The sequence below is a fragment of the Tyto alba genome, unplaced genomic scaffold (assembly GCF_018691265.1).
Source record: "Tyto alba isolate M040663 unplaced genomic scaffold, T.alba_DEE_v4.0 Super-Scaffold_38, whole genome shotgun sequence".
Taxonomy (NCBI): domain Eukaryota; kingdom Metazoa; phylum Chordata; class Aves; order Strigiformes; family Tytonidae; genus Tyto; species Tyto alba.
This window is the reverse complement of record NW_024881313.1, coordinates 13,169,526-13,184,345: the sequence shown is the minus strand read 5'-3', so window position 1 is coordinate 13,184,345 and position 14,820 is coordinate 13,169,526. Positions and strand designations below refer to the sequence as shown.

General features: G+C 50.3%; 1 protein-coding gene across 4 annotated transcripts in view; it reads left to right on the top strand.

Annotated features, from left to right (window-relative positions):
- Positions 1-2,168: 2,168 nt before the first annotated feature.
- The window catches only part of NXPH1 (neurexophilin 1), a 143,017-nt gene continuing 130,365 nt past the window's right edge, over positions 2,169-14,820 (top strand). Inside the window, exons 1-2 of one of the 4 annotated variants that reach the window (XM_042802212.1) lie at positions 2,169-2,417; positions 3,386-3,547. In XM_042802212.1, the coding sequence (XP_042658146.1) occupies positions 3,494-3,547 (54 nt within the window). In that variant the 5' untranslated portion in view covers positions 2,169-2,417; positions 3,386-3,493. Of the gene's footprint in view, positions 2,672-2,820; positions 2,840-3,385; positions 3,548-14,820 lie in introns of those variants that run through there. The other 3 variants (XM_042802213.1, XM_042802215.1, XM_032991734.1) reach the window with 3 other exon arrangements.

Here is a 14,820-nt window from a genome sequence, read left to right as displayed (position 1 = left end):
CCTTTGTCTGAGGAGGTCAGCTGAAAAGCAAAGAAACCCTCAGTGAAGCCAGTGGGACCTTGGATCAGTCACAACCTGACAAAAAACAGGTTCGTCTGTACCTGAGAACTTTGTGTCAGGAGCCTGCTGACAACTCAAATACATACCAAGAAGATCGTGCTGTTCGTAGAATATCTTGCTGAATTCACAGGGGTAGGAAATTTTAGTGGGCTGAAGCAAAAAGGAGCCATGCTTGTGATTCCAAAAGATCCAGGAGTTCCTCTGCAATGGTCCCCTAAATGAGATACAATGATCTGAATGAGAAAGACTGCGAGGACCTTCTATCTGACCAGCTGAAGGAGTAATTCTTCTCCAAGGACTACTTCCTTGTCACGTCCAATATAAAGACATTAATGGTCAGACCTTGGAGAAGCTGAAACAACTCACACAGACTGCAGAGTTGAATTATTCCTTCCTGAAAAGGTGGTGTCTTCATCAGGCATATGACCCACTGAAATCTAGCAGACTTTGTGTTGCTTTCCCTGCTCCATATTAACCTGGCAATCTCGTATCTAAGGTAAGAGTAACCATGCTGGCTCTAACTATATAACAGCAGCTTATTGCAAAGATTAGCAGTATGCTCCATGCAGTTTATGGCAAGTTTGTTCTATGCAAAAAGAACAACATCTATCCATCCATGTATGTATGTATGTATGTATGTAACTGTCTATAGATTAATTACTAAGTGTGGACAAAGCCCCTCATGGGGAATTAACAGTGGAATAGATAGGAAGGAGAGAGGTGAAAGGGGAAAGTTAGCTGTGATTTTTTGTTACCCATTTGAAACGCAGTCCCTAGGCAGCTTTAGCCTGAGCTGTAATGCAGAGGCTGTCTGGAGGGGCAGGATGACAATATGATTCCTTGCAGGCTGCACACTTCTGTTCAAAGCTGTGACGTGAGCATCCCACATGCCTAGCAGAGTCATGGTGCTGGAGACATATGGAGGTGTCCATCTTCCAGGTGTTTGGACCAGAAATTACTGTGTGTGGGGCTCTGGTGCAGCCCTTTCAAAGAGTACTCATTACCTTCCCCCTCCTTTCCACGCTCCTCTTTTATTACAGTGTTCTAATCTCAGACCCCCAAATTAAAACAGTATTTTCAGCTTGGTTCTGAAGCCTCAGATTGCAGATATTAATTACCAGGACGTGTTCTAAGGGAAACAAGGATTTGGCAGGACAACTGAAGTCCTCTTTTTCTCTCTCATTTCCCGCTCTGTACAGCATGCTGGCTTGCTTCTTGGTTCCCCTTTGGGAGGCCATAAATCTGAGTTTTGCTATCGAGGCTGGGCACCTGGTGAGGCTGCCCTGTGCTCTTGGTATCCTCCCCTTCACCCTGTCCCGATGTCACACTGGTAATGATACGGTTTGGAGGGCAGGAAAAACCCCATCGGACTCCTAGAAGGAGGAAAACAAGGTCGACGAGACCTTTCCCTTTGCGTGACAGCTGGCGGGATTAACCACAGCACCGGGCAGGGATGAGTTTGCTCGCTTCACTCCGAGGGGCTGTCCAGCTACAGGTTCCTGCTTGCGGGGGGAAGCAACCCTTTAATCTCAGAGTTTGGCTCCCGCAGCCGTCGCCCAGCTCCGCTCCTCGCTCCCACCACCTCAGTGCCCGGCTGGCGGGCGCCCGCTGCCCCCACAGGCTTCAGCAGCACCGTCGCTGCACGGGACACCCCTGGGGGAGGTGGAAAAACTAAAATGAAAGGAGAGAAGGGGGGAAGAGGCGCTGTCCCAGGCTCCTTCCAGGCGCTGGGCAGGCAGACGGCTCCGGCGGGCTGGCGGAGAGGGAAAGGAGCTGTGCCCCAGCCGGCAGCGCGGGCAGCGGGACGGGCAGGGCGCGCAGAGAAGGCAGCACAGACAGGGCAGGCAAGAAGGCAGGCAGGGCGGGCAGGGCGGGCAGGGCGGGCAGGGCGGGCAGGGCGGCAGCGCAGGCACGCAAGGCAGCGCAAGGCAGCGCAGACAGCGCAGGCAGCACGCGCCGCCCGGGAGGGCTCTGATTCATCACCCCGTTCAGAGGAGAGGATGGGACGCCTCTAAACTCCCCTTTCTCCCTCCTCCCTTCCACCCTCGCCAAGCAAGCCCCCCCCTCCCCTCCCCCCCCCCCCCCCCCGCTCCCTCCCTCCACCGCTCTTTCTCTCTCCCCAAGCAGTGAGGCTCGGACAGTGCTCGGCTCCAGCGCTTTATTTTAAGATGATCGGCCAAGGTCTTTGCAGATAGATTTTATCTGAAGTTAAATAGCAGGCGCTCGCCGCTCCCTCGCCAATAAGTCATTTTTAATAGAGACAAATCGCCCTGGACGCCCCGGAGCGCCGGTGCCGCCGCTCCTGCCCGCGCCCCCCGCCGAAGGCGAGCGGGCAGCCCGGGCAGCTCCCTCCTCCCGTAAGTGTCCTGCTCGGCGGAGCCGGAGCGCGGCCGTGTGCGGAGAAGGGGAGGCGAGGGGGGGGAGAGCCTGCCAGCCGCCCCGCCGCCCCGACAGTGCCTGCGCCGGATGCCCAGCGGCCGCGGGACACCTCGGTGCGGAGCGCGGCGAGGAGATGCGCAGGGTCGGCGGGCTGCACCGCGGCGCTCAGCCCCTCTAGGCTCGCCCATGGAGCGCCCCGCGGAGCCCCGGCCGCCGTCGGACCCCCCACGCCGTACGTATCCCCGCCGCGGCCCCCCCGCGGCGGCGGGGCTGTCCGCGGGGCGCGGGGGCGGAGGAGGGCTGGGGGCCGGGGATGGGGGTCCGCGCCCGTCGGGGCGCCCCCGGGGCGCGGTCCCGGCCCGGAGCAAGGCACGGGGAGCCTTAGGAGCGGCGGAGGGAGGTGGGCGCCTGTGGGGGTAAGGCAGAGCCTGCTCGGGCGTCCCGGAGCCTCGGCTTGAAGCGCCCAGGAGCATCCGATCGCGGCGTCTCCTCCTGACCCTTCTCTCCGCGCCAGCGCCGCTCCGCTCCCCAGCGCGCTGCCGGGGCTCCGCGGCCACCGACTGCCGGGCGGCTGCCGCCCGGTCCCCGCCGAGGTCGCGCAGGCAGGCGGGCGGGCAGGGCGGGCAGGGCAGGGCTGGCGGTGGCACCCCGGGCCGTCCCAGCCCACACCACGGGGCTCTCACGCCCAGTAAAAGGACTGAACGCCGGGGAGCGCTGCCTACAGGCGCTCTGCAGCCAGCCCGGACCGTGCGATCACTTTGCTCTGACGCTGGATTAACTCGATTTTAATCGTTTTTTTTTTTTTTTTGTTTCCCCACCCCCATCCACACACCCCATCTCCTCCTTCTCTCCCCCCCCCCCCCCTTCCCTACACACCTCTTCCCCCCTTGTCTCAAGCCTAACCTTGTCTTGTGGTCATGGGGTCTATAATTTCATTTTTGTCTAGGCTGGTGAGAGCTCTGCTGGTTCTGTAAAGTGGATGTCAGGTGGATCTATGTTCTGGAAGGAACAAAGAGGCAGCGAAGGCAGCGCGGGGGAAGTTTGAGCGGCGAGGATGCAGGCTGTGTACTGGTACGCGGTCCTTCTGCTGCAGCCCACCCTTTACCTGGTGAGTGCCCCCGACCCCTCGCACGGCTCGGGAGGGGGGAGCTCGGCGGGGAGGAGGGCACCAGCCTGGCGGAGAATGAACAAACTCACGGCAACTACCGGCGCCCCGCAGCCAGCCCTGCCCCGTCCTCCCGGGGTCGGGCCGGGGTCGGGCCGGGGAGACGCGGGGTTCGGCCGGGAGCTCTCGGCGGGGCGCGGCGCGGGCGGGGTGGGGTGGGGGTGCAGGAGGACACCCGTAACTTCTCCGCGGGGAAGGGGCGCGCCACCGGGAGAGGGGAAGGTCGGGGGCTCCCGGGCCGGGTCCCCCGGTGCCACCTCCCGGGCCGGGTCCCCCGGTACCTGCGGGGCCACCGGCGCGCCGCCGCCCAGGCTGTGGGATAGAGGCAACTTCTTGCCTTCTTGCTCCCTCCTGAGGGTGGGAGCCCCTCCTGAAGGGACACCCCCCTCCACTGTGCCACTACGGGCGGCGCAGCACAGGCGTGCAGGCACTCGGTGACGAGCACAGCTGGTATTTTCCGGGTGAAGTGTCATTGACTTTCGTTGCAAATCTCCTTTAAGATTACCGGAGGAACACGAGTAAACAGCGGCGTTATCTCCTTTAACACACACACACACTTTATTCCCTCTACAACCGCAAAGAACAAAAACAAGGCAAGGCTGCTCCTTTGCAGCCCGTACCCTCGGTCGCCTGCGACGCGTTAAGCAGGCAAACGCCTGGCGGGAGCTCGACCCCGTGGCGGCGGGGGAGGGAAAAGCCTTTTTTCCAGGAGGGCGGCCTAGAGGAGCCCGGCACGGGGGGAAACGACGGCCCGGTTGCGGCTCCGGCTCCGGCTCCGGCTCCGGCTCCGGCTCCGGCTCCGCTCCGCTCCGGCTCCGGCTCCGGCTCCGCGGGCGCCGCCGCTCCCTGCGCTGTGGCGGCCGTGCCGCCTGGGGGCGCTGCGGGGCAGCGCGGCGGAGCGCGGGGCAGCCAATCCCGAGCGGGCCCGGCCGGGGGGGGTGAGCGGAGGGGGGGGCGGCGGGGGGGGGCCGACCGGGCGGCGCGCTCCTCCCGCGGCCGCTCAGCTCCCAGCGCACCCGCGCAGCGCCGGGGTGGGGGGTCCCGCCCGGCCCGGCCGACGGGGCTCCCGGCTGGGGGCCCCTGCCCTCGCCGGGCGGTGCCACGTCTGCGGCGGGCGTCTCTTCTCCCCGCGAGTTTTATAGCCGGAGGTGGGGAGGGTGGGTGGGATGGGGGGGGGGAGCGGGGAGAAAAAGTGCGTGGCAAATAATCTATCAAAAAGCCGGAGCGGGATCGATACGTCGTGTTAAATTTTAAATGTGTTTGCTGGCAGTTAAACTGCTCTCGACTCATTACAACAACAGTGCTGGATTTATTCTAATGCGCTGCAGTCTGAACAACAAGCGCATTAATTCTCCTTTAATTGTAAACTGGGAGCATTTGAAAACCATTCAGTGTGCAAATTATGCTGATTCAATTACCGTTTAGTTACAGACTTCATTACCTGAATGCTTGCGCTTTTTTTTTTTTTTTTTTTTTTTTATTCCGAAGGCTTGTCATTGCAGAGTAAATTCCAGTCATCCTCGAAACAATGCGAAATATGATACGAAAAAAAAAAAAAAAAAGAATCGGGAATAAAAGACAAGCTAGGGGAGGGGACGCCCTCTTCGGCTGGGCTGTGCGTTCTGCCAAAACACTCGGGGGCGATCCAAAGGATTTCCCTGTCTAACCCGATTCTTCTTTCAGAGTCGATACTTCCACGTTTATGCCAATCTTTCCCTATTCTCTGTATTTCGAGAGTGACTCTGAAAGTTTTTATTAGGCCACTGCCTGGCAATAAACTGTTTATTAGCATCGAAGAATGAAATTTTGATTAAAGCGGTGCCACAAACCAGCAAGGTGCAGCACTTCGCTGTGCCCACCCGTGTCTACGCCTCGCTCTGGGTGGATGAGAAGCAGTTTCAATTTGGAATTAGATTTTGAGTACCCAACCTGTGAGGAAGGGTAAATGAAATGGGGGCAAACCCAGCTTCCTATCGAGTTTGTTAAAAAATTCTTTTACTTTGAGAGGGGTTAATAATACAGGGGAGAGGGAAAATAGCATGTTTCCCCTCCTCCTGAACCAGGCGGTGTTGAGTGATAGTGGAAGAGCCGCAGCGAAGCTGCCTCGAAGTTCCTCATTTACAGACAGTCGCTGGCTTGTAATTTCTCTTCACCCAGCAAACCACTGCTCTTTTCTTTTTTTTTTTTTTTTTTTTTTTTTTCTTCTTCCCACCTTTAATGAAATCTTCCTAATGAAATCTTCGGAAAAAAAAAAAAAAAGTGCTTCTGCTTTTCTCCCCCTTTTTAATAGAGCCATGTGCCATCCAGCCTTATTGCCTGAAATTTATAGAGGTCACGGCCGACCAGAACGAGTAGGAATTTTGCTGGGTAGAGATGGTTTATTGATAAGAACATTAGTTAGCCTCGGTGAGACACGCATTTTCTCCTTGTTTCGAGCTGTGCAGTGTTTTGAAAACGTTATATTTGATTTGCGGTGGAACTGCATTTCCTTTGGCCTAAACGGATAACTTAGTATTTACTTGGTAGAATTAGGAGTTAATCTTTAAAGGCTTGCAGTTATTTTCTTTCTTTACATTAGAGAGCTGCCGAAAGTGTTCAAACAGCTACACTCGGTCTTATTTACCACGAGACTCCACTTCACCGCTGTTCTTTCAAAAGCACCTTAGTCCTATTCTAATGGATAATGTTTTCTTAACTAACAGCACTGTGCAGAGCTCAAAATCGCCATTAAGGAAACACGTAAATATTAAGAAAGAAAACAACTCGGAGATCGTAGATTCTTTCAGGTTTGAGCTCTGTCTTTTTATAAGGACACCAGGTTTTTACACCATTCCCTTAATGGAAACTTTCTCGTTTAATTCCTGCCTAGTTACCGGTGAATTTCCAGTCTTATACCACAGGACAATAAAACGCCAGGCTGTTTCTTTTCATATATATGTATATATATATATATATATTTTTTTTTTTTTTTCCCTGGGTGGGAGCAGCATGGTGTACAAGCGACTACAAAACGCGCGGGCTGCTGGCAGAGCCGGCAAAGATCCTAACTGGTTATTTCTCACCGGGACAGGTCCAGGATGGTCCCAAAGGAGGAGGCAGATCCTTTCCGTGCCGGCTGCTGAGGGCACGCGTGGGGCGGGAGGGGACCGGCGGGCTCCCGGCGGCGGCGGGCGCTCGCCCCGTCCTGCCGCTCCCCGCCCGGACCCCGCTCACCCCTCGGGCAAGCCCAGGGCGCCGGGCGGCACAATGCCTTCCAGATTGCAGGATTTTAACACCCCCCCCTCCCCTCCATCCCCCTCCCTCCGTGTTCACAGGCTTTGCCTTTGCATGTTCCAGGGGGAACTTCCCTCCGGGCACAAGCAAGGAATGAGAACATGCCCCTCTTCCGCTGGGATCGCCCGGTTTGGAGAGACTTCAGCTCACTACTTAGGTACTTCTTTCCCGGAGTAGCGGGTACGGACTTAAAACCAGTCGCAGTTTTGCGTTGCATGCTGCTAGGGTAAGGAGCCCTCCTCCGTCAGCCCCTTCCCTTCCCTCCCTCCCCTCCCCCCCGCCCCGGCTTGTCGTCCTTTCCCAGCAAAGTGTTTCTTCACCGGTGGCTTTGTAAATTAGGATATACAGCAGCTGACTGGCAGAGCCAGTTTTAACTCCGTGCAGAATTCAAGCAGCGCAAGAGCAAATGGAGGGGGGGTGATTTTTCACCCCCCGACGAGGGATGCGAGCAGGGTGTTTCGCGGGGGGAGCTTTGTCTGGCGAGTGTCCACAACTGCGGGGGTCCCGGTGCCCCTGTTTTACAGGGCGATGGCATTTGGCAGAGAGTCGTGGAAACAGCCTGCTAACCTCCTCCCCGTGCTGACCGGGGATTTTAAGGTCTGTTCCACACCGTCACGGCAGTTTGGAGGCCTTCTGACAGCTGAGCGGAGCTTTCCTGAAAAAATGTTTTGAATAATAGAGGTTTAAAATTGTCCTCAGCGGTACCAAGTGGTACGGTATTTGCTGAGGGAGTAAACAGCGGGTTAGTGGCTCCAGAGTTTGTGTACATTTAATTTCTCTCTGTGTCGCACTGTTTGCGGTCATTTCACCCCGGTTAATGAAAGCTATGGAGAACGTGAAGAGATATGACGTGCCGGCGAAGATAAGTTGATTTTTTTTTCATTCTTTCTTTTTTTTCTAAAGATAGTTGCTGATGTGTCCTACTTTGTCGTGGGAGGAAAAAACAAAACAAAACAAAACAAACCAAACAAAACCAAACCCCAAACCTCTAGAGGCAGCGAAGATAAAAGAAACAAAAAACAAAAGAGACAGAAGGCATTGTCCTGTCATAATCACCACCCACCGTATTTCCTCCGAGGCATTTGGTGCTGAAAGCATTCGGGTATTGCTTTCCCCCCCCCAAATAAGCGATTTCTTGCAATTTTCAATTTGACGTCGAAGGCGGCGAGGGGGGGGGGGGAGCGCTTGACGCGGAGGGAGAGAAGTGGCTTTTTGTGTGAGAGAGTTTACGTAGCCTTGAGACGACCCCGCTCCCTCTTTCTAAAGGAGTTTGAGAGACGCTTTCGCGGTGGTGTAGGGGCAGTAATTCCCTTTCGGAAGGTAAGGCACGGGAAGAGCAACCGAACTTGCATCTGGTGTAGCGAAACAAACTTATCTGCGCTCTAGGCGTTTTTTTTTTTTTGGTGTTTTTTTTTTTTTTTTTTTTTTTTTTTGTTTAGCGGAGGATGGTGCATTCTTTTCCGGGCTTCCTTCTTCCTTCCTTCCTAACCACCAGGGACCTGTTTTAGGAGTTTAAGAAGGGGTTTCCTCGCACTGAAATATCTTTTCCCCGGTGCTTAATACACACTATTTTAATTTCTTAAATCGCTGGAGAAAGCACTCTGGAACAGATTTCACCTTTTAGGGATGCACCTGAATATAATCCAATATCCCCGCCTCTCTTTGACTAGCCAAATCTTCCAAGTCGGTACCTAGGGGTATCCATTTTAAGCTCTTTAATATTTCCCTGCGTCTCTAAACCGCCATTTTAATTAACAAAAAGCCAATTTCCCAGTCGTCTTGGAAAGTGCGGTGAAGCAGGTTAAGAAACCAATTGGTTGGAATAGCCAGCACTTGGAGAAAATGAATGTGTGAGCCATCCTTCCCTCCCTAGGATTGGCTTCTGTTCTCCCGACTGGGTTTGGGTGAAGTTATGCTGTGATTTATCAGATAGTTTAACACCCAGCTCGCTCTTCTTGTAAGTCAGCATTAAACCACCTCCTGGGTGCTTTGTAAATACAGCTTTAGCATTTTTTTTCATGCAGCAGATTGACATGTTGACAATTCTGCTTTAAGGAATGTGACAATAAAGTGGAAAACCAAAGGCTGGCAAGCACTTCATCAAGGATAAAAAGGTTCTGCTGTAAGGATGTCACTCAATTTATTGTGAAAGTCGAATGAATTACGTTTAATGAAAGTGCTCCCCAGATGAATATTACCAGCAATTTCCTGAGTTGGCTCTGTCAGATTGATATGAGGAAATGCCAACCCATATCAAAAAAGATCTCCAATCTCAATTACTATGCAAGCTTTCGAAGAGCTCCTTTTTATTGATGATATATATTGGCGGATTCTCAATGCTGTGGAAACTGCTCTCTGCTCAACAGGACAGCATATTTCCTAGTTTATTGTTTAACCCTACGTTTTTCTGCCTGTTGTTTAAACTCCTGTGAGTGCCCTTCTTTTGGAGGGGAAACCGCCTCTCATTCTCCTTCCCTTTCTGCGACCTAGAGAGACCAAAGTTGTGTGTCTGGCAGACAGCAGGGGCGATGCTCATTACAGAAAGTTTGTTCAGCCTGGATGGACAAAGCCGAAGGTCAAGAGAAATAACTCGGCTGAGACAGTGACGCTGGATCCCCTCATTTTCAGTATATTTCTAGGCGACAATCCAGAGCAGGGTAATGTTTGTTACGACTAGCAATCCCAATTCCCGCCTTTTCTTCCTCATTCCTCTAGGGCTTCTTTGGGCAAATTAGAAATTCACTAAACCGGCAAAGAGAGAGAAAAGCTCTTATGTCGCCTCATCTACATAAGAATTGACGTTGTGAGAGGCTTTTCTGTTCTATTTTAACTACTGTGACACCGGTCGCTGTTTAGGAATACAGCTTCTTTTCCCAGAATCCATCTTGCTGTGCTTGTTTGTGATTAAAGGAGGGATTCAGTCAGCTTTCTTCTATCACTTCCCCGTTCTCTTTCAATGTTTAAATGGAAGAAGAGAGAGAGGCGCCACTGAAGGACAGCGGGCAGACGCTCGGTACTCTGCAGCAGGACGGGGACGTGGGCACCTTCACACGTGGAGCTGCACTCTGTATGCAGCATTAAAGAGGGAGCAGAAAGACTTGTCCTTATTACATGTCCGGTTAGTCTGGGTTCCCATTTTCCTGTTGATTACTGGATCCGCGTCTAAAACTTTCCTCAGCGCACGGTTAGTCCACGTGATTTTTTTTTTTTTTTTTTTTTTTTTTTTTTTTTTTTTAAAAAAAGAAAGTGTGTTTTTCCGCCCCGCCCCCCCCCCCCCCCCCCCCCCCCCCGCCCCACCCCTTCGGGGACGCTGAATGTTCCGAGCCGCGGAAGGCTAGTGCGGGCTCTGCGGGGACAGCGGCCAGGGGCTGGGACAAGGCTGCCTTTGAGGGGCTCCCGGCCGCCGGCGCACCCCCCGAGCTGGCGCCCCCCGCTTCGGCGCCCCCCGCTTCGGCGGGCCCCGCTTCGGCGCCCCCCGCTTCGGCCGACCCCGCGGCAGCGCCCTGCAGCACCGCGGACAGCGCCCGGCGCCAGCACCGCGGACAGCGCCCGGGCCCGCTCCCGCTCCCGCCCCCGCACCGGCCCTTGGGATCCCCACTTTCCCGCCTTCCCCGCTTCTTTATTTCCCCGCTTCTTTCCCCGGCTCCCGGCCCCGGGCTGGTCCGCGTTTCGGGCCACGGCTGCTCAGACCTCACCCGCAACCCTATCCGGACTTGCGGTTTGGCTGCCTGCGTTAGTTTTCCTGAAGGAAGAAGTAGGTGTGTGGACCAGCAGATCGATGTATTTACTGTTGCTGCTGACTGGTTTTCTTTCAATGGCGAAGCAGCTGTTTTATCTTCTGGGCAAAAACTGACCAGAGGGGTAATACATGAGTGTGGAGGGCAACAGGGGTGGGATCTTGGATTTAATAATCTAAGATCCTTGGCAGGGTGAGCATGGGGATCAGGAAGGCTGTTCCAGGATGCTTGGGTTTGTCTAATTCTATCCCAGTTGCACACCATCCTCTCCTTTTGGAGAGAGACACCTGAGAGCATTGGAGTCAAAATGGGCTGTGGGACACGGCTGACACTGAGATGTGAGAAGAGGCAGTGATTAATTAATAATGACACTTCTTATCCCATGGGTCATGGCAGGAGTGGCTCTCATACATAGTTGATGGCATTTTTGGAGTAGTGGCACTCTGAGACACCTCTGAGAGGCAGCCAGATCTTGCTCCCTCCACTTGCTTGTGTCTCGATAGCCAAAGCTCAGGGTATCTCCCAGCTTCCTCCTTGTTTTCAAGAGGAGATAATCACAGCCAAGTGCCTCCACCACTGTAAATCCCCACTCACTATTGACTGAGCTGTCTTCTAGAGGTCTGCTGCCTGAAAAGCACTTGTCAATGAAACACTGACTTTTGACAAGGCAGGTGTAAGTGGATGACTGATGGAGAGTCCTTCAGTAAAGGAATGTGATGGGAATTGACTGGACTGAGAAGAAAAACAACCCACAATCCCCACCAATCCTCTAGACAAAACCATGAGCCATTTATTCCTGATCCATATTCTCCCATGAATATCAGTAGCGATGGTGATGCTTTTGCTAGACGTGAACATTTTCCATTCCCTTTTGATTACAACATGTCCCCATGTGCGGTGCCTGGAAACTGTATTGTCTGCTTCAGAGATATTGCTTTTATCTTCCAAATGCCACCCTCATTAATGTCAGTGTCTCGCAGTCCAACTAGTGACAAATGTCTCAGGGACGTTCATCTGCCTTGCACAGTGCATCCATCTCTCCAGGTGCCCTGTCTTTCCCCTCTAAGAACTGGTTTAGTGATGTTTGCTTCCTTGCCCCCTGAGTCTGCTGTGAAATGATTTGTCCACTAGTTGGTCTCTGTCCTGTCTGTTCATGCGTTACTTCTGCCAGTGACCTCTGGCGTATCACCTCTCCTGTGAATCAGTTTCATCACTTCAGTGACAGCTTGGCCAGTACATGGAAAGATGATCTGCTCTTTCCACATCTGCAGACTGTTGAAGAGGGAGAAATTAGGCGTTTTTACTTTCTGGGATCCTACCAGATAAAAATGATACTAGTGCCCTATTTTCCTCAAATTTCATTTTCTAAATCAGACTTGATGAAAAAACTAAAGTATGAAGACCTTTGTTGCTTCTTTGTGTGTGTGTAGTCTGGTTGTTTCTTATTGTGTGTGCTTGTGATTGTTCTTGTTTTTTGCTGAACTTTTGAAGAGCTGATAAGTAAAATATGCTTGTTATTTTGCTTTATATTTCCTTAAACTTTGGTGATAGTGGGACAAGATCCCTAGGCTCAGAAAACATCTTTTACCAGCAGAGCTGACAGCCAAAATAATACGAGGAAAGAAGTGATCTAGTAGCCTCAGTTCTTGGAACCACCTGTAAATAAAAAAAATATATATATGCATATAATATATATATTACAATTATATTATTTATTTAGAAAGAAAAGTAAAGAGTCACTTACTTAAATATAACCAACACAGCATCCTTGATTGAAAACCAGATGTTATTTACTTTCCTAGTTAGAACATCTGATGCTTTGATCCAGAAATCCCTGAACTCAGTGATGATTTCTAATGATTCCAGTAGTTTTGGATCTGGCTCTATGAGTATACTGCTTCTGCCTGATACTGCAAACTTATGTATGAAATAACACAAGTAATATTACCAATGATTAGTGACTAGCATGACTTATGCCCCTTCCACCCTCCTCCCCCCTCTGTCAGCCTTGCATTATGTCAGAGTTAATTTTCAGCTGGAGGTGCATATGAACCACTGGGGAAAAGGAAAAAGGAATCAAGAAGACACATTCCAGCCATATATTGAGAGCACTATGGAAAAACAAAGGCTTCTACACAGCAGATCCTATGGCCTGACCCTGCAGTGTTATACAAGATAAGATTCCTATGTAAACCAATAGTCTACTTGTGCGAGGACAGATTCTGTCTCCTGTTGAAGATTAAGTAGACCATTTCTATCACCGAGAATTGCTTGTCATTATTCAGATGCCACTTTAAATTGAAAGTGTAATTGGCAGCTCTTAAAAAATTTTAACTAATGGAATTTCTATTATGGATAGTTCAGACCACCTGTACTATAATATTTATCTGCACAGTCATTTTTACAAGCCATTCTTGATTGAACTTTAGAAAAACAGTTCTTCTGCTAGGCTATTTTTGTGAAGAAATGTTGTCGCAGGCCTTCAGGTGTATAAAACTGCTTATATAAAATTAATGGACTGCTTTTTAATTTACAATCTCATCCATAGCATTTGAGGTCTTGCAAAAGAAGGCATGGACTTAAAATAGGAATAATATTAATGCTGTGTCCTCATGGCTGTTGCTTTGTCAATAGCAATATTGTAAAATATTGGTCTACTTGAAATCAGAATGTTACTCCATAATTTAACTTTAGAGTAATTTCTGTCATCACTTTCTGCAGCTACTCTGTATTACATACAGAGATTTTTCTTAATGTTTATGTGGGGAATGCTTTGCACCCTGAGAAGATTTTGGATGCAATATTGCTAGGTAAAACATAGCAATAATACTGTAGCTTTATGGAGGACAATTGCTGAGTGAACAGATCTTTAAGGAGCAGGGAAATAAGGAGTACAAATAGAGAGATGTGACATAAAAGATGTGCATAATAAATAGTACATCAAAACTTTCACCATTAAAAAAGATGGGCTCCATCCTGCTGCCTTTGTCTGTAATGGGTATTAGCTTAACAGTTTTATATTCTTACTTATTTGTTCTCCCTGCTTCCACAAACAATCCCGTTTACTTAATTGGCTTGCTTGTAGTAGATGGTAGTGTAGTACATGTTGAAAACAGAGGTGCAAGCCTATGACTCCCTAGTAACACTACTTGTAGTGTCTGAGTAATAAAACACTGGGATTTTGAGTAGTTACTTGCACAAAAGATACCCTTAACTTCACTGGATCCACTTCCATGAGTGGACACTTGGAGTGAGTAAGGGACAACATCATCTGGTCCTTGATAAGACAATACTCTGTGCAAATCGTCTCCTGTATCTTCAGCTTCTTCCTACTGAATAAAATGGTGGCAGCTCTTTCTGTGTATCTCCTTCCTCTGTGAGCAGCTCTGCTGGCTCTACTAGCACAAGTCATTGCAATAAGATACTATCTTACAGAATTATAAATATATCAGAATGTAGTTTGTGTTTGCATCTTAAACGCACAGAATATTTGCTAACTAGAGCAGAGCGTGAGTCTTGGAAAAGTTATTGGGTGGATTAGCAGATTGTAATGATATGGTTCAGTCTTTCAGTGTAATGCAATCCAAATGAATATGGAAATGTGTGACTAAGTACATTAGAGGAGGTGCGAGTGCTGCTTTTATTCTTCACAATTTATAGAATATTCTGAAATTGTGGGGTTGTAGCAGACACTTCAGAGTAGATGCCAATGATGTGTAACTACTTTTTAGAAGCAAAATACAAGTGAAGTCAGGAGGCTCACTCACATGTGCTTCAGTACTTTACTGAACTAGGACTGAAAGAAAGTGAATGCAGTGTGTTTTTTGCATTTCTGTTTTTAGGATATAAAATTTTCTTATTCCATGTCAAAAAAGATCACACATCTATACCTTGTATCCAGGCACCACCACTTACTTTTTTTTTCTAGAATTACAAAGAGATGCAAATGGTGGCGTATATGAGAAAGTTATGTGTGGCCCATATGCAGTATTATATCTGTGGTCTAGATTTGAAATCTAACTGCTACTGATGTACAATTTTTGCAGACCACTGCAGAATATTTTTTCCTTTCAGAAGAAAAAGGTACTTGAATGATGACCATGTAAGGCAAAAAATTGACCCTTATTTATTCTTCCACAAGAAACCTCTATGTTCATTCAAGACCATTCAGACCTATGAGCACTTTGCCATTGATTTATCTGGCCA